At 39.7% G+C, this 26698-nt stretch overlaps 1 protein-coding gene across 1 annotated transcript in view; it reads left to right on the top strand.

Moving 5' to 3' along the window:
- The window catches only part of SEMA5A (semaphorin 5A), a 502481-nt gene that overhangs the window by 299546 nt on the left and 176237 nt on the right, over nucleotides 1-26698 (top strand). Inside the window, exons 6-8 of the mRNA XM_003263156.3 lie at nucleotides 4526-4588; nucleotides 15131-15229; nucleotides 17229-17442. Coding sequence (XP_003263204.1) covers nucleotides 4526-4588; nucleotides 15131-15229; nucleotides 17229-17442 — 376 coding nt within the window. The remainder of the gene's footprint in view (nucleotides 1-4525; nucleotides 4589-15130; nucleotides 15230-17228; nucleotides 17443-26698) is intronic.

The following is a 26698-nucleotide window of genomic DNA, read 5'->3' as shown; positions in this document are numbered from 1 at the left end:
ATATCCACTAAGAAGTAAAGGCAGAGGAACATCGAACAAATCCATCCAAAATGACTGAAATATTTACTGCTTTTTTTCGTTCAATGCACACCATTCTAGCTCAAGTGACACTTGTGTGACCCTGGCACCTGTGACCGTGAAGGTATTATAATTAGCAAAGATGTCCTCTCTCAAAGTTACTGTTATAGATTGACATTTTATTCAAGTCAAATCACAGTTGTTTCGAGTTCCAACTCATCTGCATTTGTTTAAGTTTTGAACAAAGATATAGTCTTGCATACCCTGACGATTTGTTTATAATTGCCATGGCAATGTAACATTTCCCAGCGCATCGCAGAATACATGACATAAGAATATGAATGTAAACATATGAAAAAAGAAAGCCCTCAGGTGGTTGTTAATTTTTGGCGTTGTGTAATTAAACTAGTTTTGTTTAATGTTGTCTTTTGCCAGTATCTAATTAGCAAAGCCATCTGCTGAAAGAGTAGTAGCCCATTTGCCTAGAATGCTTTTCTCTTCATTTTATGAAGTGTCTGCCTTTGCTGGTCCCTATCTAATTAACTTATCTGGCGGTAGAGTGTGATAATACACAGCTTTGTTTATATACTTCTGAGAACTGTGGATTTATATGTATGTAACACATACATAAAAAGAGCCAATCTCTTTTTCTTTTCTGCGTCTGGTTTACTCTTGAGATCACGGCTCCATTTATCCTAACCATAGTATGTCTGTGTGCAACACGGTCCAATGGATGCTGTATCTTGAAACAATGGGGGCTTCGTTGCATCCCCAGGATGTATGCAGATATAAAATGGGTTTTCCATAAGCCTCTTCTGTTTTTTTTTTTTTTTTTTTTTTTTTTTTTGTAGCTCTCTTTGTATGTTCATCATATCCTGAAAGCTAATGATATTATAAGTCAGAGTGTGTCACTGGACCTGAGATTAACTTGCATATGGCTACTATAACAATGAAGATGAACACTGTTGACTCCTCAGATTTAACGTAATTCTTTCTAGGCTGATGGAATACACTTATGCTGTATTGTAAATTAATACCTGATGTGTATCTCTATGTCTGTTTTTCCTTCTGTCAATCACATAGAAGAGTGTCTTCCATTTGGTAGGTACTTAATGAATATTTGTTAAATAAAGGAGATAATTAATGTATTTGCATAAAGCAAAACTTCTGTGAGTTGTTCAGTAGTACAGGTATTATTTGTATGTATTTACAGAAAAAAATTTACTACAAACAGGAATTGTTGTGTCTTTTAAAATGTGGATGTTTCAAACTCACTGCGTACTGTATCTAATCTTCGAATATTCAAGTAATCACAATATTACTGCTATATGTCTGCTGCTGAAATATATAATGCAGACAAAGTATTGAATAGCATAGAGTATGAATATTTCTTTTCTCTACTGGGCTATCCTGAAATAGAAAAAGACAAAAGATGACAAAAATTAAATATTTTTAAAAGGGAGACTCAGGAAATGAGACTATGAATGTTGGGTTGAGATCTGAAATGCAGAATGCTTTAGTACTTGTTTTGACGATTGTAAAGATAGGTTTGGGTTGGTGGAAAAACGTCTTTTGAATACAAGTGGAAATGTGGCTTCTCAAATCAGTAGTGAGATTTGTTCTATAATCACGATACAGGAAAGAATAAAAATTTTCACTGAGAAATGAAAGAGAAGGCTTGATTAAAACATATTTAGTTCATTAGAATGGATCTAGAAGAATAAGGAAGTTGTGACCAGGTTAAAAAATAGCCTAATTTCAAACAGAAAAATGGGTCACTGTGAGAAATAAGATCGCATAGAGAAGAGGTCCGTTGATACTCTTATTTGTCTCCGATGGAATTTTTTTTTTTAATTTCATATCTGTTAAGTGATGAAATGGGCAAAGTATAGCTGACCTAGTGAATAGGAAGACACTATGGGATGCATCTGGAACATCCCATTCTAGTATAATCTGGAAAAGCCACTTTTCTCCATTCTATTCTTTTTCAAATTCTGTGCTATCCAATAATATCTATATATTCCTGCTGTCTTCTGGAATAAGTAAAGTTCCATTCTTAATATAAAATTTCCCTTTATCCTGTTCTCTATTCAGGTAGAAAGTGAACAGAAAACCTATACAATCATGGTCTTTAATTAATTCTGGATTTGAATATTATAGGCAAGGTAGTGAGGCTGTAATAAAACGCCTTAGGAAATTAATTTTTTTCATTCTAATCACTATCTTCAGAAAATCTGTAAGATTTGTCCTATTTATTGTTGGTCTAATAAACTTGTAAGAGCAGTTGTTATTTTTTGGTATGCTGGATAAAAATAATGAAATATTTTTTAAAACTCTCACATTCTTCTCTTATTTTCCCTTTCAATCTTTGGCCAATATTTACCTTGGAAATGCAAAGGCTATTTGGGCATTAGGTAGACTTGTGAAGCGGTTTGTTTGCCATTTCAATGGCAGGATCTGAACAATGTTGATGGCATTTGGTAAATATTCTTCTCCCTTAGCCCTGGGACTAATCCTTCTCTTTATAGCTTTCATGTTTATAGAAGAGAACATTATTATTTAACTTTTAACAAAATCACTAGACCAATGAAAGCCACTGTGAAGAATGACTCTTTATCTAAAGTATTTCACTGTATAGTTTTCCTAGTAATTGTATAACACCAGTTCCTCTTGGTGATATGTAATACTAAATCCTCTGGCAATATACAGTCAAAGTTATAATGAGGTTTACTCCGCTGAAAGAATATATCATATCCTTTCAATTCTCAATACTGTTTTAATCAATCCCCAATATTGTTTTAAGTAAAGGCCAAGATGTGGATATCTACTTAACTACAAAAAACAGAGTGATATTTTGTAAAGAGATCTAAGAAAGGAATATACTAAAGGTCAAATCAGATGAACAACAATGAATTTATTTTCATTTATTTTATCTGTACTTCATAGGATGTAGTTATGCAACTGTATGGGAGGCTGTTTTCTCTGGAGATGTCATTGCTTTTCATGAAAATATTTGTCATCCTGGTATGGAATTCAAGACATGTGTTTGCATCAGATGCTGATTAGCTGTGACTTTATTGTTGCCATCAAACATTATGAACAAGGAAACAACACAGAAGGAATTAACAAATTCTCTTATCAAATGTTGACACTGACAAAAATCTTCAAGTCTGCACAAGGGAAAACAGTTATAGCATTGTTTTGGTTTCAAAGACACTGAAGTGGTTCTCTCTAGAATACTTTTCTTATGGACTCATATTTGCCAAGTAACATAAATTATACAAGATGCAGTGTTTTATGATTTAATCTCTGTTATGTAACATTCTTTGGAAGGCAGAAGATATTAGAGAATGGTGTTAGCCTGACTTTGTTATTCTCCCAAGTTTGGATAATTAGAAAGAAAACATTTCTTACTAAAAAATAAGGGTGAAGCCATTATTTTCCTTCATATGATTTGACACTAGGTTGCTTTTGGTTTAGTTTATTATTTGACATTAGTCCAAATTAACAGAAAAAATTCTCTATCTCAAAATGTCTTTCTGTTAATGATTGAATTACCGCACATCCCAGATCCTTCAGAAATCCAATTTTAATAGTAAAATAGGAAATAATAATTGTAATAACAGGTGGAGAATGAAGAAAATATTTTTACCCTATAAAAGTTCACACTCTATACAATGAAAGAAAAGAGAAAAAAAACACAGATGCCTCAGTTTGAGCAGAAAACTATTCACAAGAGCTAGGCCATGGATGTTTGCAGGCATCCTTTCTGTAAAACAAGCCCTGTCTGTTTTCTTCACTAATCACACATTTCATTTGTGAGTTAGCATCAGATGTGAAAGCACACATAGCAAATTCATCAGCATAAGTGAGATTCGGAAATTCTCAGAAAAAATATTTAAAAGCTGTGGCTCTAAATATTTAGTCAGAGCTAATAACAGTATGAAAATGACTGCTCTTGGGGAAAAATCCTAGCTATGTTCTTTGCATGAGCTATCTATTGATTGATTATCATTTACAGGTGTGTATCTTGGTAGTAAGGATATGCAAAATCTTTCTTCATTATCTATGAATATTGATGAATGACATATTATTTGAATAAAATATAAATGTTAAAATGAATATTTAAATTATCTTGCTCAAGGCCTCTCCTTTAAGCTTCATCTGGGTCTATTCTATAGTTTCACGGAAGTGATCATTTCTACCATCAGTGCTATAGTCACCAACTCATTGTTCTTTTCTAACAGCGACTAGATCTAAACAGCACATCATTACTACCTAAAAGCAAATAGTAACGGGGAAGGTCCTTATGCCTCAATAGTAGAGCTAAATCTAAGCCCATGACTAAATTTCATGTATTTGGTATAAATCCTAAGAGTGTGAAAATGTTGGTGCCAGGGTGCAGCCATATTTCCTAATCTGGTTACCAGTGCCTTGTTGCCTTGTTTATATTTTCCCTTTTATTTAGTCAAAACCATGACTGCTATTGTTTTGGTATTTTCTACAGGCTGTGGAATGGGAGTGTGATGAAGCTACCAAGAAGGCCTGTTACAGCAAAGGCAAATCAAAGGTAAGAAGAATGCAATTATGAGCAGCCATCACCCTGTTTTGAAGAACTCTAAACTGTATAAAGCACGTTGATATGAAGAGTATTTCTGATTATGATGCCATGTAAAGTGAAAAAAGCAAGATTCAAAATATGTATACAATATATTCTCAAGTTTTTAATACTAAATTAAAATTAACCCCAGCAATCAATCATTTCCAAAAAGGATTGAGAACATAAGAAGATCAGAGCTAATTTGCCCTTTCTGTCATTAGACTAAGATAAGAAATTAATTGATAGCACTGGAAAAAATATGGGCCTGAATTTTTAAAATATTTTAAATTCCTCCTTTCATACTTTACAGCTAAATCTAGAAAGTAATGATATGAAAAATAAAATTATTGCATAAAATATTTTCTGTGATAGATTATTTATAATTTATCTTAACATATTCTTTATAATAAACTCTCTTTTAATACTAAAATCTACATCTCATATTCCTATAGAATGCACAGTTTATAGCTCAGGTTGGAAATGTGTTTCTTGGGCAATTGTACATGTTGCAGGCTTCTTTCAAATGTTTGTCTGGCTCAAAAAGATGCATGATTCTTTGCCTTTCCAGGAAGACTATGTGTCTTTGAGAAAATTATTCATGATCAACTTGAGGAAATTCTTCTGCAGCTTGTGCACGGGCTCACTGTGTCTTATTCTATTAGTGATCTTCTTACATTATATTGGAGCACAGACTTTTCCAGTGGTGAATTATGCTTTGGGTTACAGAAGACAGCAGTTATATACAGAGCAGAAAAGAGGGCTTGCTATGCAAAGTTGGTCCCAGAACCAAGAGCCTGGGGAAAAAAATATACCTAAAGCAGAGAGCACTGGCAAAAGATCCTCCCCTTTCTGTATTTATAAAAGAGTGTTATGTACCTTATTTTACCCAATTTCATTGTCCACTTCCCTGCCTTTTAACTGAATAGCTGTGGAAGTCAGACACTGAGGCAGGTGTCAGCCAGCTTAGTTATGGGGTTTCCCAACCCTAAATAATGGAGTAGGAAGAAGAGAAGGAGGAAAATGCAGTCTTAGCTAGGGAAACACTAGGAGACAAGGGGGAATTAAAGCAGGAATTGATGACGGGTATTTTCTGGAAGATATTTAACCTCAGAAAAGCCCTCTGAGATAAATCATCAGAGATGTGAGGAGATTTAAAGGTACTCCAATTGTCAAAGAATTCGCATCTGATATCTTCAAATGCTCCCCAAAATAAATAAATAATATAAAGCCCACACATCGGGAACCCCTATAACCTTCTTGTTGAGTTTGTAGAAATGATGTATAGAACTTTTGAAGAGGTGATTTCTAAATAGTTTCCTTTTTCCTCCCTGTGGTGTTTGAGTCTCAGTGTGGGGGTTGTGTGGCTCGGCCCTTGGCCCCACTTCACTGGTCAGAGCACAGTCCTTTAAATAAGACCACCTGTGCCAAGGAATGAGATGGGACCTGGAGAGTCAGACTTACATGAAGTGAGGCATGGAAAGATGGCTTTCTTTATTTCAACTAGTAAGATTCACTGATGCAAGCACCACCCTTCCATGCTCTGAAGGCCTGCAGTGGGCCTTGCCTGGGGATATCAGTGCCTCCCAGGGGGTGCTCTGTGTGATGCCTGATATGGTTTGGCTGTGTCCCCACCAAACTCCATCTTGAATTGTAGCCCCCATAATTCCCATGTGTCCTAGAAGGGACCTGGGGGAAGGTAATTGAATTATGGGGGTGGGGCTTCCCTGTGCTGTTCTCATGATACTGAATAAGTCTCCCAAGATCTGATGGTTTTTAAAGGGGAGTTCCCCTGCACAAGCTGTTTTGCCAGCTGCCGTGTAAGATGTGTCTTGCTTCCCCTTCATTTTCTGCTATGATTGTGAGGACTCCCCAGTCATGTGAAACTATAAGTCCATTAAACCTCTTTCCTTTAAAATTACCCAGTCTCAGGTATTAGCAGTGTGAGAACAGACTAATACAGTGACCTAGGTCTCCCTCTTGCTTTTTCTCAACTCTTTCTTCTTGTCTTTATCTTTCTTCTGGTACTTTAACTCTTTCATCTCTTCTTTTTCTTTCTTTCCAGATCTTATGGGCACATCAATAAGCACTATTCAGATTTGACCAACCTAGCAGCAGGCATTGTTGATGCACACTTGTCACAGTGTCTGTTCTGAAAATGTTTAGCTGATAGCCCAGACCTGAGGGACCCCACCCTCCTTCCCTCTCCCAGGTCCCAGTGCTGTTTCCTCATCCGATCTTAACACACCCAGCCCACAGTGAGCGTTTAAAGATGTTCCACTGAATGAGTGAATGAACATGAGAAGCCCATACCAGGGCAGTGAACTTTAATTTAGGGTTTCTCATCCTCGTCATTATTGATATTTGGAGCCGGATTGTTCTTTGACATGGCAGCTATTCCGTACATGGCAGGAAACACATTGCCAGCCATTGACCTGGTTGGGAATCCCTGCTTTAATTTCCAAAATGGTAAATTTATTTGTTACTTTTGCATTGTTTATTTTGATTTTTATGCTCGCTAGAGTCCTCTCATATTTCATCTTGATTACATGTATATATTTGTTACAAAGACGTTTAAAAATTAACAGTTAACTCCCTTCCCCTCTATGAGCTTCAGTCTCCTTGTACTCCTTGTCCTACTAAAGCAAAGCATCAGATTCCATCATGTAGCCAGGGGATTGTCCGCCTCATAGTCTGGAAGTCCATAATTTACAAAGAATCTGTGTGGTTGCCTTTTGCTAATAGATTATTTCTACTTGGGGTGAAAAATTGCTTCTGCTGAAGAAGAACTAGCCCACGTTTTGCCCTAAGCCATGATCATTGGTTGTTTGGTGCTTAGAACTTAAGTAAATTGAACCCAGAGAACTATTAGGAAAAGGCCATCTTTTGTGACCGATAGGTAATATACCCTCGATTCACAGAGGAGACCAATCGTTACTATACTTAATTGAATTTTCTGGATACACAGAAAGCAAATGAGGGAAACAAATATTTTTAAATAAAATCAAACCTTTATGTTTCACGTGCTTTGGGTTTTAATGGATTAAAAATAATGGGAAATCTTAGTAATTATTAATTGACTCAAACTGCATTTGTGAATGGATTTTTTAACACTAATATAGTAAGACAGATGAAGATGAGTGTCAAGCACCATGTACTCTGAGAAAGATAAATCACACGTTCTTTTAGGTTGCATTAAGTATATTGATAAATTCACAGAGCGTTTAAATAACTTCTGTTGCTTTGAAGTACAGCTCGGTTTATGTAGCAGAACTGTGTGCACTGGAAGTTCCTGTGTACAAAAATGATGCAGTAGCTTTACAAACATGTCGGTCTAGACAGCCCTGGGCTGGTTCATGGGTGGTGAGAAGAGAGGGCTCTTCATCCACCTTTATAAGTTCCTTTTTCTTATTTGGCATCTCTCTTGCTTTCTTAACATAGTAACTGAACAATGACCATGATGTGACCAAGCTGGCTGACCAAGCCCAGCTCCTGGGACAGAGAAGGGAAAGAAACAAGGCAGCCCCTATGAACAGGGGCAACTGGACCAAATGCAGCCTCCGAAGGACTGCCCCCTGAATTCAGAATTCAGACAACCCACATTTCCCCATTTTGACAGTTCCTATGAGCCAATTCAGAGAACATTCTCACAGTCCATTTGACTGATAGGTAACGTCTCTTTGGGTGAATGGAATTAAGACTTTTCTTAGTGGTCACGAGCTTAGAAGGCGAATTCAGCTGTTTTGTAGTTTTGCTTGTGCTGAAGTTCTTATGAGAACAGAATTACAAAGTTTCCCTTCTCCCTGAAATAAAAAGAATAATGCAAAATGTGACATCTCAAAAATGAGAAAAATGCCAGCAATTTAAACTGAAGTTTTTTTTTTTTTCCCTACTCTGAGAAAAGTGGTCTATGCTTCTGCACATAGTGCATTTAGCTGCAGAGCTGGGCTGGAATGCATGCATGGAAGGAGGTGGCTAGGTCTGCAGGGAGGACACTGCCTGTGCCCACTCGCTGCTCTAATGGGAGCATTCCTCAGCTTGCTGCAGAGCGGAGGAGAGTAGAGATGACAGATTTCCCCTTGTTTCCCTGGGATATCTGTGTCCAGACACAGACATGATTTCACATGTAATCCATTAAAAGTACAATTTAGGGAATTAGGGTCAAGAGAAGTTATCCAGATTTTTCATTTGGGCCAGATTTGAAAAGAAGGTAGGTACTGAAGCTGCCAAGCCCTTGTAAAGTTTGAGTTCTATTTTATTTAGAAAATGTTTGGCTCACTTGGGAAAGAGGGAGTGCCTTGCCTGCAATGGCTTAAATATTCCATGGGAAAAAAAAAAAAGGGGTGGGGAATCTGTTTTTATGGATTCAAAAACTTATAATAAAACCTGTTGTATTTAGTTCTTCTGGACATAGCATTATAGAAACTGAATTCTATAACTACTTAAGTATCTTTTACACAAATATTATTTTAAACACAAATAGTCAATTCTCTCACGACCTAACAAGAGTTCCTTGTGTGTGTTGGGCTATAATGTCTGAACTGATGTTCCTCCCACTCTGACATTTAGGAACTTTACAAAGGAAACACAGCTGATTATTATGAGAATGAAAGAGCTGCTGTATGCTTCTATTACACTTTGTGATTTTCAAAAGTTTTTGTTCATGATCTCATTTCAGAATTTTTGACACCAAGTTCCTAGAATTATTTTGCTAGTTAGTGGGAGAGTTTTGATTAGAATCCAGAGCTACGTATATTGTTCTCCCTGCCATATCCTGTGGTCCTATTTACCAAGTTGTCAAATTATGCTGGTAAAGAGGTAAACTCCTAGTGAACAGGAGAAGAAACTCATGACACCATACTACCTAAGTGCCTGCTGGTGTAGGGCTGGATCTTGACATTTTGTACCTAAGTGCCAATATTTTGAAAGCTGTGAGTTAATCAATACATGGGACACGTCGTAGCCCTGCTTTTATTTTATGTAATTGCTTTAAAAATTGACGATACTTTAGGTTAAATACTAACATTAGGTTAAAATTAGATTATGCACACCTAATTTTATTTTTTTAATTGAGGTACCCAAAAAGGTTTCCCATGAAGTCAGCTCAGTTGAAAATAGAGTATGTACATATATACAGTATAGTATATTTTATATATCAATACACTGTACATTACATAGCATGTAATATGTGTATATATGTGTGTTTATCTCTACATATTGCATCTGTGATATGCATGTGCATATATTCACAAGTAATACATGTATACAATTATGTAGATACACCCTTTATACACACACACATATACACATACATCTGATTGGGTTAGGTATGGTTTTGCAAGAGTCACCAGGTAATCATGACTTAGATTGATGTGGGTTCAACTTTGAAAGGCTCATGCAATTCCTATAAATTGCTCTTCTTCAGCACTTTGATGCTGACAAAGATAACACATTATGAAGAGGACATATTGCTTTCACTGGGAGCACTGAGCACTATGATTAACATAAAGGCTGTCAGCCTTCTAACCTTTATCTTTCCTCCCTAAAATTAGTGGGTTGGGCGACAGGCTGGGTGTTGCTGAAGAGACACCTGAGAGATCCACAGAACATACCTGTTAAAAAAAAAATCATGAAATGCTATATGACAAAACCAATTAATTTATTAAGAAAACAGCCCTAAAACGTGTTTTCTCTGCTGGGCTGGGGCCTTGTGTCCTTGAGACCAAGTGGGTATTGGCCAGTCCCCATCTAAAAGCCCTTTCTATGAGTCAGCAACCATGCTCCTCGGCTATCAATTGCCTTGAAGTCAAGGACAGGTTGATATGTCTGTGGATCACAGGCCCACATGGGTCGTTTTAATGTTCAAGTGCTGTGATCAAAATGTAGATAGATGACTCTCATTATCAACCTTAGAAGCCACGTGGCAGCAAGCTGCTAGAGGCCTTGGAGATGTGCCCTGTGACTTCTTGGAAAATCAGAATTCATTAAATCCCCTTCACCCATTTTCAAGGTACAGAAATGGGCTAGAAGAAAAAATTCTTAGATGAGAAAAGGAAAATCATAGACATTTAAGTATGCTGATTTATAAGAGAAACCTTTAAAAGAATCTCCTAAAGGGACTTCTACATTATGACTCTACTTTAAAATAGGTGACTCCAAGCAGTACTTCAAGCAAGTTCAGGTAACCCATGGAAAGGCCACGTTTGTAACAGAGATTGGCAAAGTGCATTGCCAGTAGATCTACAAGAGAATTTGACTTTTCAAAACACCATCAAGAGGAGACTAATTATTACACAGCCTGGAACTGTTAACCATTTCCTTTTTTTTTTTTTTTTTTTGAGACAGAGTCTGGCTCTGTCACTCAGGCTGGAGTGCAGTGGTGCGATCTTGGCTCACTACAAGCTCTGCCTCCTGAGTTCAAGCAATTCTCCCTCTTCAGTCTCTCGAGTAGTAGCTGGGATTACAGGCATGCATTGCCACGCCTGGCTAATTTTTGTATTTTTAGTAGGGATGGGGTTTCATGTTGGCCAGTCTGGTCTTGAACTCCTGACCTCAGGTGATCTGCCCACCTTGGCCTCTCAAAGTGCTGGGATTACAGGCATGGAGCCACCGTGCCCTGCCAGTCATTTCCTTTTACTAACAGTATTGACTGTCCAATTCCCAAATTTATCTTCTGCTCAAAAGCTAAATACTTCTACTCTCTTTTTTTTTCCTGTGTTTTCACATTCTGTTTCAGTTGAACTTATCCCAATCTCTCTTTTCAAAACATTTATTATTTTAAATGAATTTGTTTGGAATTCACATCTGGAATTCACAGTCTGTGAATTAAACATGAGGATGCATTTAAGGGAGTAAGAACGGGAAGTATGTGAGATGCCTTTAGCCAGTTGGGTGACTGAGTTCTGCTCTTGACAGTTAAGAAGAAACTCAAATACCACCCACCCCCACTCGTTGCTCCTGTAGGACTCAGTGAATGAGCACACCTACCATTATTGGTGATAACTCAGACCTCTAGTTAAGGCTGGGGCCAACTACACTATTACCTTCCTTCATTAGCTCCTAATTGCCACAGGCTTCTCTGGGTTTCGTAGGGCTGGGGCCACCCTCCATCATTGTATAAAGATTCTGCACAGACCTCCTTGCCTGATCATCCGGATCCCTGACATCTTCGTCCTTTTTTTCCACACTCTCACTCAGTTCTGCAAAGCACACCAGTGACACATGAGGATGTGGTTCATCACCAATAGTAGAGCCAGTGTCTTCATATATTCTCACGTGGTCTTGATGATCAGAACATGCTCTTTCATTCTCTGCCCTAATTGAAATAATTCTGTCCCTTTCCTCATTTACTTTTTCTCTGATTTTCTTACACTACCAGTTGGGTTTGCCCTGCCCCTCCCTGGCACACTTCTGCACCATGGTTACCATGGTTATCACACATCCCGACCAACATTCTGGTTCTTCATCAACCTTGCAAGTGGTCTTCAGGAATGTTAACAACCTACAGTTGCCGGGCACTGTGGCTCATGCCTGCAATCCCAGCATTTTGGGAGGACAAGGCAGGAGGATCCCTTCAACCCAGGAATTTGAGACCAGCCTAGGGAATATAATGAGTCCTTTTCTCTACAAAAAAAAAAAAAAAAATAGCCAGGGGTGGTGGCATACACATGTAATCTGAGCTCCTTGGGAGACTGAGGTGAGGGATCACTTGAGCCCAGGCGGTTGAGGCTGCAGTGAACCCTGATTGTGCCACTGCACTCCAGCCTGGGCAACAGAGTGAGCTCTTGTCTCAAAAATCAAAAACAAAAACAAAAGAAAACAACCTACAGTCTTATTTGCACTTTGTTCTTCCTTTGGGAAATTAAGGTAAACACCATATTTGATATCTTGGTTATTCTCCTTTCCGTAATTGACTGGAGGCCCTTGCTTTCTCTTCACCAGGGCTGCAGAACTCTGCTGTGAAATCACATCTTTTCAATCCAGATGATTCTCCTGGAACGAATTACCCTTGCCCATGTTGTTTGTGGTTTACCTTGGGGCAAGCTCTTGCTTTTTTGTTTTTTTTTTAAAGGAAAAAGTTTTTTTTTACATCTTGCCTTGCTTTTCAAAGAGTTCTAAAAGCAGCAGCAAAAAACAAACAAAACCCCTCCCTTATATACTGTTTGTAATTTTCCAGCCCAGTCCTTATGATGGTGTCATTAACTTGTCTGTGTCTTCCATTAAGTCCATCAGCTTGCTCTGCCCTGTGTTCTGGAAGATGTCTTTGTGGGTCTCCTCTGACAGGCATCGGCTTCCTTCTTTCATCCTCACTCTGCCTGCCTTTACAGCCTCCCGTACCCCTCTGGTTTCTTCCCTGGCCCTCCTGTGTTTTCTTCAGCCTGGGAAGGAGGAACTGTGTGGTTCTTTGAAGTCTTTTGTTTTGTTCTTTCCCTTTAGAACTCTCCTGACCTTTCCCCAGGAATAAAAACAAAAGAGAACAAAACAAGACAAGCCTCCCACCTCTAGTCTACCTTTCTCAGTTACCAGATTCACTGTCTACTGTTTACAAGCATTTGGTAATTCTTCTGAAGTCTACTTAGATCTTTGTGGTTGTTTTCCATCTTCCTCAGTTCAGCTTCCAATGATAAGTGGTTACTATTACTGTTAGGAATAATGTTAGGAGGATAATCCACCCTTGGTATTTCACTTTACATTTAGAAAGCTAATCTGAGCCAGGAGCAGTGCTCACACCGTAATCCCAGCACTTTGAGAGGCCAAGACGGGAGGATCGTTTGAGCCCAGGAGTTCGAGACCAGCCTGGGCAGCATGACAGAACCCTGTCTCTAGTAAACAAAATACAGAAATTAGCACTATGCATTCCCGCTGTCTCGCCGCTATGCAGTAGACTGGGTTATGGGAAATTAACACTTTCATCTAGAGTGGGGGTCCATTTGGTTGAAGAGAAGATGAGCTATACCATTACATCCAGATTCCCCTGATTTCCAGCATGATGTGATTCAAATCATCATGTTATCATGCAGCACCTTTCATGCCTCTTGCGTCATTCATTCACCATGGCATGCAATTGACTCACTATTCTGGCTTTGTCCTTTCACACCTACCACCTTGGTCTAGGCACGAAATGACAAGAGCCTGAGTTATGGAAGTGACTTCCTCCTTGGCTTCCTGACTCCAGGCTTCTATCTTCGACTTATCTGCACATCAGTTTCTGAGTGGTTCTTCAGTGATAAAACATGAGAGCTCATCAATACTTCACGCAGTCAAAACATTTAATGGTTCCTTTCACATTCGGAGTCACATGTGAACTCACTACCTGGGCACACTTGGCCTGTTTCAGGCTCCTCGGCTTCTATGTGAGCTCTCTGTACACAATGAGAGCGCCATGCTTTCTCTAGCCACGACACCTTGACACAGTCTGCTCCTCTTGCGTGGAGTGTCTTTTCCCTCCTTTGCTCAGTAAAGTCCGACAGGTGTCCTACAAGCACCCCCTCCAGGAAGCCTCACTAAATCTTACACTTTAACACTTAGTTGTCAACTCCTTCAGGAAGCCTCTCTGCACCTCTTCCCTTCCCTATTCCTTTGGAGCTGCGTAATATGCTATTCCTCTGTGTGTCCTTGTTACAGCGCATGGACAGCTCTGTGGTAATTGTCATGAACCTGTATTTTTCTGCCAGGGGCCTGGATTGAGACTTCTAACCCAGTGGCTACCAAAGAGGAGCTACTCAGTGAATGCTTGCTGAAAAAACGAGGAGCTCTCCAGCTCACAAGTTCATCACTGCTGTGACCATACCCAGGGTTTTCTAAGAACACTTTGCAACCACAAAAAGTTCTCCATTCTTGGAGTATCCCTCAGCCTAGGGTTTTGTCCCAAGTGTTTCAAACACCTTTTCCTCATTAAGCATATTTTCGCTTTTCAATCAATGAATTAAAAATGCATATAGATACTTGCTATGTATTTAAAATATGCAGTTTGAGCCCATAAAGTAAAATTTGTTCCAGTTTGTGTACAGAGTTTCTCACGTGACCTTCTGATCAAGAAGCACTTGCAGCATTTTCTCAAAGTCCCGAGGAAGTTTTCCAAGGCACTGTTTCACAAGCGGCATCTAATGGGTTCCTTTTATTTAGTTTCCTAATACCCGTCCAAGGCCGTTTAGCATTTGTGCCACTATCAGATACAATTCAGAATGAAATCATTTCTGTCAAAATTAGGTGCATGCTTTGAGAATTTAATTGAACATATATTTATCTTCATATTCTTCATCAAACAAGGTGCAGATACAGCAAGTAAGTTTATTTGATAAAACTCAAATTGTTTAATAGCTCTGTTGTTATTTTTTGGTCAATATCTGAAAGGTTTGTTTTTTTAATGGTTGAAATTTTTTAATGGCTTACATATTTCTTAGATAAAATGTATTCATTCTCATCACTCTTCTTGTGCTCAGACTTTGTTAGCATGTTTTTCATTATACATACATATATATATATTTTTTAATTTGTTTATTTATTTTCCCTCAGGAGGAATGTCAGAACTACATCCGGGTGCTTCTGGTGGGTGGTGACCGGTTATTCACCTGTGGGACCAATGCATTCACACCTGTCTGCACCAACCGCTCGGTATGGCTTCCTTTTGTGCCTCAAAAGAATTTAATATCAGAAAAGGCAAAACATTGTATTAAAATATTAGTTTTAAATGAATTTCTATACACCAAGGCGTTGTTGTTTAATTCAAAAGCACTTTTTGTCAAATTGAATAAATATTCGATTTATTGATGTATTTCTAATCAAGACCATCAATTAGATAAATAACTGAAAATAATTACAACTTGTATAATTAAACTTAAATATGTTTCTAAACTATTTCAACCAGCATTTTTCTCACCAGTGACTTTAAACCTTAATCCTAAACATATTCTTTTTTGTCTTATTCTGCTTTATGGTAGAGATACTGTTACTGTTATTTATATTTATTAAAATTATTAAAATGGTCTAAAATCACAATCCAAGGGAAGAAAAAATTAGCCTACAGATTGGATAAGAAGTATGTAAAAAAAAATAAGCCAACTAAGAAATTGAACCCTAGGCAAAGTCCAGTTATAACTGACCCTCTTTCTTTCTTGTCTTTAACCTGGCAATAATTGACAGAGTAATTTTCAGCTGCACACACCATAGCAGTAGCATGGCAGGGTCAGTAGAACACATTTGGAATCTTCCTAATTCAGGGTATAAATGCACTCTTCCTCTGGGAATATCGTGAAGAAATATGTTCATTCCCTGGTTGCACAATTTTCCTCAAGACCTTAATTGACCATCTGCTTTTACTGTTCATGATTTCAGGTTAGCATTCAGTTATTGGAAATAAAGGGAGGAGATGGATGATCAGGGGTGTGAAGCTCAGGGAGCTCTCTAGGTGCCGCACCCTGCCTTGGGCGCTTTCACCAGTGCCGTGGTTCAGTCCTCAACATCTTCCCCACAAGATCACTACTCTTTGGGGCCCCCTTTTATGAAAGAAGAACCTGAGACATAAAGAGCTGAGGGAAATTACCCAGGTACGCATCTCATAGCAGAGCAAGCAGCGTGCCTGCGCCTACCGGCCCTGACCCTTCTGCTCCAATACCTCTCAGGCGAGAACCAAGAACCGAATTGGGCAAAGCACCAGTACCCAAGAGCTTTTCTCATTCAATGATTGGTTGGGAATCCAGCATTTAGGAAGCTGGATTCGTACGAAATGACTCAAAGACACTTAGATCTCTCTCTGAAAACTGAAAAAAAAAGAAAGAAAGTGTTGGAAATGTGGGCCACATAGTGTTGAATATCCACACATCCTTACCTGTGAACACATTTTTTGGGGCTATTCATTATATTTTGGTTCACTTATATTACACATAATTCTTTTTTTTTTTGAGAGAGAGAGTCTTGCTGTGTCTCCCAGGCTAGAGTGTAGTGGTGCGATCTTGGCTCACTGCAATGTCCGCCTCCTGGGTTCAAGCGATTCTGCTGCCTCAGCCTCCCAAGTAGCTGGGACTACAGGTGCATGCCACCATACCTGGCTAATTTTTTGTATTTTCCTTTTTTTTTAAGTAAAGATGGGGTTTCACTGTGTTAGTCAGGATGGTCTCGATCTCCTGACCTTGTGATCTGCCCGCCTCGGCCTCCCAAAGTGCCGGGATTATAGGCATGAGCTACCGCGCCCAGGCAATTATACATAGTTTTTTATTGTGATCCTATTTCTGTAAATATTGACACTGGTTTTTAAATTAAGGTGGAAAAGTATGCAATACTTCTGCATTATATATCAAAGGCATATATACAATGATCTTATTTCTTATTTTGTGAGTATTCAGTGGTATGAGGTTCAGTAACTCTAAAGTGATGAGAAAGGGACTGATTGATGGACTCTCTTACCATGAGCAGAGTAGGCTGTTTCCATCAGTTGAAGCATAAAAGTTGGTCATCTCTCCCCATGAGCCCCAGAGAGGCTGTTGCACAAGCATCACTGTGATGATGGTGGATGTGATCCATAAGCATCACTGTGATGATGGTGGATGTGATCCATAAGCATCACTAGAGGGGCTTGTGCAGAGATAACTGCTTTCCCTCTCATTCTCCCCCACAGTTGAGCAACCTGACTGAGATCCACGATCAGATCAGTGGCATGGCCCGCTGTCCCTACAGTCCCCAGCACAATTCCACAGCGCTCCTCACAGCTGGCGGGGAGCTCTATGCTGCTACGGCCATGGATTTTCCAGGACGTGATCCTGCCATTTACCGAAGCCTGGGCATTTTACCTCCTCTCCGCACGGCACAGTACAACTCCAAATGGCTCAATGGTAAGCCTTCCGTCACTCCCTCTTTCCCACCTCATTTGTTTTTTGTTTTTGATTCCTGGTGATTTGGTGCTGAAAAGCAAACTATAACACTCTAAATAATAATGAATTCTTCATCTAAAGAATTCAAAGTGTAGCTTGTTCAGGACTAATGATGAAAAGGACATCATATGGCTATTTAGTATTTGGAAGAGAAGTGATATTCTCAACACTCTAGACCATGATAATATGGCTAATGTTGACATGCCCACTTACAGAAGCTAGCTGTTTTTTTTTTTCTATATTGTTGTTTAATGTCTAGAAAATTTGACAGCTTGTCATAGATATGTGTAGACCCCTGGGCATTACTTCTTAACTTCCTTTTTATGTGTCTAGAAATGGATTACTAACATGGCATGTAATTTTCAGCAACTGTATAAAAGAATGTGTTTGTCTATAGGTAACTCCAAAAAGTTTGACAATTAAAAATGTAAAAAATGTATCAACTCACATACTTAGTAGTAGGCATCGTCAGGGTTTATTCATTCAGTGGCTCAGGAGTTAATAAGGAGGCAAGTATTCACTGCAGTCTCAGCCATCCACAGTCTGGCAGACGGGCCCTCAGCCCACCTCTGCTTGTGGTTGCAAAATTGTTGCTGCAAATTCAGATATTACATCCACATGTGGTAATATCCACTCGAAGAAGAGCCACATCCCCGTCCCCTTTTCATCTGTATATTTCTTTTTGAAGAAACCAGAAACCCTTAGAAGGCTTCCTTCAGTTCTGGGCCAGAACTTGGTCACTTGCTTACTAAGCAATCAGAAGATGGTGACAACCATCCAAATTGAGGTTCGCTGTGTACAAAGTCCTGATGTGTGTCAGCTGAAATGCAGCCCTCTGTATATCTGTGCATTCATGTGTGAGTGTGGTCACACACACATGCACATACACATACACCTGCAAAGGCAATGTATATGTACCATGTGTAATCCATTGTCCCAAGCATTTATTTGATAGTTTGTGCAAAAGTGAAATCTTGAGAGTTAGTAGACTTTTGCCACATACCAGCTCATTATGTAGACCAGAGTTTCTCAACCTCAGCACTAGTGATGTTTTGGGCCAAATTGTTCTTAGTTGTGGGACAGGGGGTCTTGTCCTTGGCATTGTAGTATGTCTAGCAGCATTTTCAACCTATAGTCATTATATGCTAGTAGCATCCTCCTCTGCCCAGTTGTAACAACAAAAAATGTTTTCAGCAATTTTTCAGTACTCCCTGGGAGGGGGGAATTAACTGTAGTTGAGAACCACTGCTTTAGACTCATCATATATGCAAAACCATGGATACGTGTACACATATTCAATGCAAATATTTTGCCAGATAATACAGTCAACCTAACCATCAGAGTTTGCCTTTAAAAGACTGTCCTGTAGAAAAAAGAGGATGTCCTCATCGTTAACTTTCTCAAGTAAACTAAATGACTCTATTGCTTCCAAAGGGAAACACAAATTGTTTTCCGAAACTGAAGCACTAACTAGATTTCTCCCATTAACATCATTTCTGTTGAACTGGCTTCAACTGAATCAATTGATTCTATATAGATGGTCCCCTTTTGGCCCCAAAACTTTCATCTGTGTAGCTTCAAGTTGTTCTTTCCATTTGTTTGTTGATTCTGACTGGCGAAGGAAGTTTCCACTTAAAAATCAAGAATCCCTATCACAATAAAGGCTTTGTAATTAGAATTTGCCAGAAGCAAAGTAAAAAGCAATTGGGAGCACGCTCTTTTCTCCCAAAGTGACACTTTAAGAATATCCTGGAAAAACAATTCAGGTCATAGCATGAGTTATAAACACTAGCTGCCTTCTTACATGTGACTGAGTGACCACCAGCTGATCAGATGGTCAGTATCGGTCAGCCTCCTGGTTGTCAGCATCTGTGAATTCTCCTTTTCCGTTGGAGAGTCATGTGTTGCCATCCAGGCAATGGAAGAGCTAAGACAGTGTTTATCACAGTCTTGGTAGGCATAACATTGCTATTTGATTGACAAAAGAAATTAGTGTTTCCGATTCCTAAAACATTCTGCTGTTCATTCCTAAGATCTGGTAACTGCAGACACTGAAAGTAATTCAGAGGTAAATGCAGTGGCTCTACCACTCAGGCCATAAGGGCAGCACAATTTGCATGACAATGAATAGCCTGCATTTCTCAGGAAAGCAGCATTCCCACTGCCCTCCCCGACACTCCTTCCCTGGCCTACATTGGGAAGACCCTCTCTCCTAGGGTAGAAAACCAAGAGCCCTGCCTGAGGACCCTGAGTTATTGCATATGAAGTGTTGTCTTCTTACCTCTCCTGTGTTTTGTTAGGGCACTTTCTGCTACTGCTGAGCCCTGAGATACTATTTCCACTCCTAGTTGGCCCTGATTTGCTTCTCTGATTGACCCTCCATCCAGGACGGATTCTGGTCTCTAACCACACTAGGTTCTGCCTCCATCCCCTGCTGAGCCGAACACAGGGACGTTTATCCTCCCTGGCCTAATTGGGACACAGGCTTTGCATCCCATCTGTTCTTTGCCAGATGCCCTTGTCTCAGGTCTTCCTCCTTTAATTCTCCTTCCCCTCCTACCCGCCTGCAGTGACTCCCACCAAATCCAGCCCCAGGGGGTCCTACCCCTTGGCTTCTGTGTCTCTTAAACACCGGGGTGCTAGAGAGAATCGTCCTGTGGTGGAAAGGGCAGCAGAAAAGTTGGACCCTCTGTCTTCAGTGAGGCCCTCAGGGCAGCTCCATAATGGTCTAAGCACCCCAGTTCCTGTCCTCTCGCCTTGCAACTACCCCCACTCCAGTCCTCTCCTAGCGTCTCCCAGGGATTCTCAATGGGTTTATCTTTCCTCTTACTTTGCAGAGAAATGTTAGGTTCTAAAGGGTTTTTCGCAGTAAGCCCTCAAACTTACCTCTTCTTGTCACTCGGGGTCTGTAGCTGATTCTTTCTGCTGTGTTCTGGAGTAATTTTCATTTTTTGGACAATATTTCTGCCTTATCCATTATCTTTCTTTTCATCATAACCTCAAATTTCTTCCTTTCTAATGATGACTCATGATTTCAGAAAAATGTTCAGATGTCTTTTCTCTTAAATAAGACAAAAACAAAGAAACCTCAACAAGCTAAAAACAAACACCCTTAGTTCTGCCATGTCCAAGAATGCTCCAATTTCACATGGTGATTTTAAGGACCCATTAAACAATGCTCTCAGATTTTTCTCTTGAGCTTTCAATCAAGTCAGCAAAATCAAATTTGAGAATTGGACTTGTTCCAGAAGGAGGAACAAGTGGGATGGTGAAGGGGTGGTTCTTTCTGCTTTGGTGGCCATGGAGTGGCAATTTTCTCTCAGCAGAAACAGGAGAAGTAGAGGGTAAGTCCCTGCCCCATCAGTTGCCCTCCATTATTGGCTGACTTTGTTGAAGGACGGCAGTCTTAAGCTCCCATCTTCAGGCAATTCTCATCTTCTCTGCCCTTTGTATCCCACCATGCAGCGCTGCGGTGGTTCTTCCCAGTCCCACAGTGTCTAGTTACATTATTTGAGGACCGATTTCCAGCCATTACCTTAACTATCTTATTGGAAGGATGACATTGTTGCCTCGAAGTTTCTTTTACAGAAAGTTTATGCTGCACCATACTTAGATAGTGCACCCTGTGGCTTGAGTGCCTGCCCTGTCCTTGACTCTTTTCCTTCAGCTTGTCTTTAAGCTTTGCTGATCCCTGGAAATTCTGTCCTCAATCCCTTCCTTCTGCCCACTCTTCTCATTCCACATGCTCTTCTTGGATTCCCATCTATTCCAAAGGTTTTTTTTTTGTTTTTTCTTAGTTTTCTGTTTCAATAATTTCTGGGGCACAGGTGGTTTTTGGTTACATGGATAAGTTACTTAGCGGTAATTTCTGAGATTGTAGTGCACCCTTCATGCAAACAGTGTACACTGTACCCTGTATGTATTCTTTTATCCCCCACTCCCCTGCCAACCTTTCCCACAAGTCCCAAAAGACCATTGTATCATTCTTATGCCTTTGCATCCTCATAGCTTAGCTCCCACTTACAAGTGAGAATATGCGATATTTGGTTTTCCATTCTTGAATTACTCCACTTGGAATAATGATCTCCAGCTCCTTCCAAGTTGATGCAAAATACATTATTTTGTTCCTTTTTATAGCTGAGTAGTAGTCCATGGTGTATATGTATCACATTTTTTTTTCTATTCCAAAATTTTAACTCCCCTGACTCACACCATGCCCACCTACTGAGGACCATTCACAGATCTGGTCTCAGCTCCGACCTAGTCCACAGACGCGATGTTCACTTCCAGCTGGATGCTCCTTGTAGTACTTTCAGCTCAGCCTGCCCCATTCGTGTTCATTTCTTTGTTTTTCAATCTTGGGTATGGGCTCTGTGTTAGTTTTCTAGGGATGCCATGACAAAGTATCACAGCCTGGGTGCTTAAACAGCAGACATTTATTTGCTCAAACTTCTGGAGGCTGAAAGTCCAAGAGGAAGCTGTGAGCAGGATTGGTGTCTCCTGAGGCCTCTCTCCTTGGCTTGTAGATGTCATCTTCTCCCTATGTCTTCTAAACATGGTCTTCCCTCTGTCCATGCCTGCTTCCTAATTTCCTATTCTTATAAGGACAGCAGTCATATTGGATTAAAGCCCACTCCAATGACCTCATTTTAACCTGATTACCCACTTAAAGACCCTGTTTTTGAGTATAGTTACATTCTGGAGTACTGGGGGCTGGGACCTTAACATAAATTTGGGGAGACAAAACTCAGCCCAGAGCAGGCTCCATGATTCATCTCTCATCTGAGCCAGACACCTGCAAATCTCAGCTGACTCCTTGTCTCTCTTTCCAGACCCACTCAACCCCAGGTCCTGCAGAGACCACTTTTAGAGTGGCTCCCAGACCTGAGTCTTTTTTTTCATTCCTCCACTTCTGCACTTGTTCAAGCCTTCCTCATTTGAAATGCTGCACTGTCCCCTCTCTGACCTGCTGTCCACAGAGTAGCCAGTAATATGTGGTGTGAAGCTTTGAGATAGACAGTAGAGGCTTTGGAGTTAGACAGATCTGAGGCTTGGCCCTTGGAGCATAAATTTGTCATACTGGTTCTTGGCTTCCTCACCTGCATACTGCAGATCACTGACTACCTGACCTGGACATTGTGAAAATAAAGTGGGACAATGAAGATGATAAGTATTAGTGTCTGGCACATAGTCAGTACTCCACAAATAAGGGGAGCTACTGTGAACTCCCCAAAGTCCGATACAATGTCTGAGATGTAGTAGGGAGTTAATACATGTTTGTTGACTGAATAAATGAGTGATTATTTGGGCCTGCGGTTCTTGAATTACTGACACCTTCCAATATCCTCTTTCCTCATCTTTACTGGCACATTCAAGCTACATCCATCACCATCTAATCTTGCGACTTCCAGAACATTAGCAGGACTTGGATCCTCTAGAAGGCCACCACTCAGCTAGCAGCTGCTTAAATATAATGATGAACAAAACTCACTTCCTTGTTTTGCAATCTTTTCAGTTTTTTGCAACCTTTTTGTGTTGAGGAAAGAAAATTGTCTCAGCAGGAGAAGTTGGGAGGGTATAGCAGCTGCTAACCTTAGTCAGCAAAATTTTTGCATTCAGATTAACTGTGATTAAATTGTGTATGGGACAATTTGCTTATGCATTTAGGTAGTCCCTCTGCATGTTTCCACTAGTTTTTGGGCAAACTGATGAAACACCCAGTAGAGCAGTCACTAACTTTTACTGTGTGCTCTTATACTGGGCACTGTTCTGCCGAAACTTCCAGGCAGCCAGCAGACAGCCACCATTGAATTCTGTTTCATCAAGCCATACCTTCAGTGACATTTTGGACAGTGCCTGTGCTTGTTTCCTAGGTTGTTAAAACAAAGTACCACAAACAGGGTAGCTCAAAACAATAGAAATTTATTCTCTCTTTTATAAAAAATATTTATTTAATTTTTAACTTTTAGGTTCAGGGGCATATGTGAAGGTTTGTTACAAACGTAAACTCATGTCATGGGCATTTGTTGTACAGATTGTTTTATTACCCAGGAATTAAGTCCAGTACCCAATAGTTACATTTTCTTCTCTTCCCCCTCCTCCCTGCCTCCACCCTCAAGTAGACCCCAGTGTCTGTTGTTTCCTTCTTTGTGTTCATAAGTTCTCTTCATTTACCTCTCATTTATAAGTGAGAATATGGATAGGAATGAAGTTAGAGATTTACAAGGATAGCAAAATGCAATCCAAGGAAAATAAGAATTACAATAAAGTGATACAGAAGCTGAAGGAAGGAATAGCCTGTATAAAAAAGAACTTCACAGGTATGACAGAGCTGAATAACACAATACAAGAATTTTACAATGCAATCACAAGTATTAACAGCAGAAGAAGCCAAGCTGAGGAAAGAATCTCAGAGCTTGAAGACTGGTTCTCTGAAATAAGACAGTCAAAGAAAAAAGAATAAAAGGAATGAACAAAACCTCTGAGAATTATGGGATTATGTAAAGGGGCCAAATCTATGAATCCTTGGCATCCCTGAAAGGGCAGGGAAGAAAGCAAACAAATTGGAAAACATATTTCAAATATCATCCATGAATACTTCCCCAACTTTGCTAGACTGGCCAACAGTCAAATTTAGGAAGTACAGAGAATGCCTGCAAGATTCTACACAAGAAGATCACCCCCAAGACACGCAGTCATCAGATTTTCCATGGTCGAAATGAAAGAAAGAATGTTAAAGGCAGCTAGAGAGAAAAGGCAGGTCACCTACAAAGGGAACACCATCAGGCTAACAGTGGACCTCCCAGCTGAAACCCTGCAAGCCAGAAGAGATTGGGGGCCTATATTCAGCATTCTTAAATTAAAAAAAAAGTCTTCAACCAAGAATTCCATATCCAGTTAAAATAAGCTTCCTAAGTGAAGGAGAAATAAGATTCTCTTCAGATAAGCAAATGTTAAGTGAGTTTGTTAACCACCAAACCTGCCTTACAAGAGATCTTGAAAGGAGCACTAAATATAGAAAGGAAAGACTGCTACCAGCTACTACAAAACCACCCTTAAACACACAGACCAGTGTCACCATAAAGCAACCACACAAGCAGGCCAACATAATAACCAGCTAACAACATGATGACAGGATCAAATCCATGCATATCAATACGAATCTTGAATGTAAACAGGCTAAATTCTCCCGTTAAAAGGCACAGAGTGGCAAGGTGGATAAAGAGGCAAGACTCAATAGTATGCTATCTTCAAGAGACCTGTCTCACATGAAATGACACCCATAGGCTCAAAATAAAGGGATGGAAAAAATCTACCAAGGAAATGGAAAAGAGAAAAAAGCAGGGTTTGCAATCTCAATTTCAGACAAAGCTGACTTCAAACCAACAAAGATCAAAAAGACAAAGAAGGGCATTACATAATGGTAAAGGATTCAGTTCAACAAGAAGACCTAACTGTCCTAAATATATATGCACCCAACACAGGAGCACCCAGATTCATAAGTTTTTAGATTAGTCTTGGACTCACACACAATAATAATGTGAGACTTTAACACTCTACTGACAATATAGACAGATCATCAAGGCACAAAATTAACAAAGATATTCAGGACCTGAATTCAGCATTGAACCAAATGAATCTGATATACATTTACAGAACTCTCCACCAAAAAACTACAGGACATACATTCTTCTTATTGTCACATGGTACATACTTTAAAATTGACCACATAATTAGACATAAAACAATCGTCAGAAGCTGCAAAAGAACCAAAATCATACCAAGCACACTTACATGTCACAGTGCAATAGAAATAGAAGTCAAGACTAAGAAAATCACTCAAAAAACCACGTAACTACATGTAAATCAAACAACATGCTCCTGGGTGACTTTTGTGTAAACAATGAAATTAAGGCAGTAATCGAGAAGTGCATTGAAACTAATGAGAACAAAGATAGAACATACCAGAATTTCTGGGACACAGCTAGGGGAGTGTTAAGAGGGCAATTCATAGCACTAAATGTTCACTCAGAAAGTTAAGAAGATCTCAAAATAATAGGTTAACATCACAATGGAAAGAATTAGAGAAATAGGAACAAGTCAACCCCAAAGCTAGAAGAAACAGGACCTAATCAACCCCAAAGTCCTAGCTCAGGTATGCATCATATATGGCCTGTGTTTAAAGGACAAATCTCTCTGGGCCCCACAGTGCTCATCTGGACAATAATCAATCAAAATCAGAGCTGAACTGAAGGAAATCAAGACATGAAAACTCATTCAAAAGATTAGTGAATCCTGGAGTTGGTTTTCTGAAAAAAATTGATAAAGATAGGCCACTAGCTAGACTAATAAAGAAGAAAAGAGAGAAGATCCAAATAAACACAATTAGAAATGAAGAAGAAAATGTTACCTCTGATCCCACAGAAATAAAAATAACCATCAGAAACTACCAGAAATATATTGTCTTAAAGTGCTGAAGGCTAAAGGTCCAAAACGAAGGTGCCAGCATGGCCATGCACTCTCCAAATCCTTGAGGGGAGAATCCATGGTTACGTCCTCTAGCTCTGGTATCCCCAGGCACTCCTTGGCTTATAATAGCTTCACTCCTATGTCTGCCTCCATCTTCACATGGCCAACTTCCTGTGCCTCTGTCTAAGTTCTCCTTTCCTTATAAGGATACCAGTCATGTTGGAGTATCTTAACTTGATTATATCTGCAGAGACCCTGTTTCCAGATAAGGTCACATTCATGAAAATTGGGGGTTGGGACTTCAACATATTTTTTGGTTGGGGGATGGGTACAGTTAAACTATAACACTGTCTGAAGGAAGAAGTGCTCAACTGTTGAAACCTGAAGTCACAACACCTTACTTTCTGCTGACAATCTTAATGCTGTTTTTTCTACTGCTAGTAAATCTGTTTACTTCTCAGGCTTCCCATCTCAGCCATATCATCTCCATTGTTAGCAGATGGCGTTGTCTTCTTGTTTCCCATGAGAATCATAAGTCCTCAGGTAGGGATGGCGATCTCCTGTCTGCTTTGCCCAGGGCAGAGGGCTGTTTTACATGTGTTTCTTCCTTCCTCTCTCTAGAGTACTGCTATGGACAATGCATTCATTTAAACTGCTGCTTTGTCCACTGTGCATCCCTCCCTGCCCCTCTATCTCTGGGGAAGTGGGTGCTTCTCTCCTCTGCAAGACTCAAGAATGCAAGACCCAG

The sequence above is a fragment of the Nomascus leucogenys genome, chromosome 6 (assembly GCF_006542625.1).
Source record: "Nomascus leucogenys isolate Asia chromosome 6, Asia_NLE_v1, whole genome shotgun sequence".
Classification (NCBI taxonomy): domain Eukaryota; kingdom Metazoa; phylum Chordata; class Mammalia; order Primates; family Hylobatidae; genus Nomascus; species Nomascus leucogenys.
This window is presented reverse-complemented; position numbering and strand designations above follow the sequence as displayed.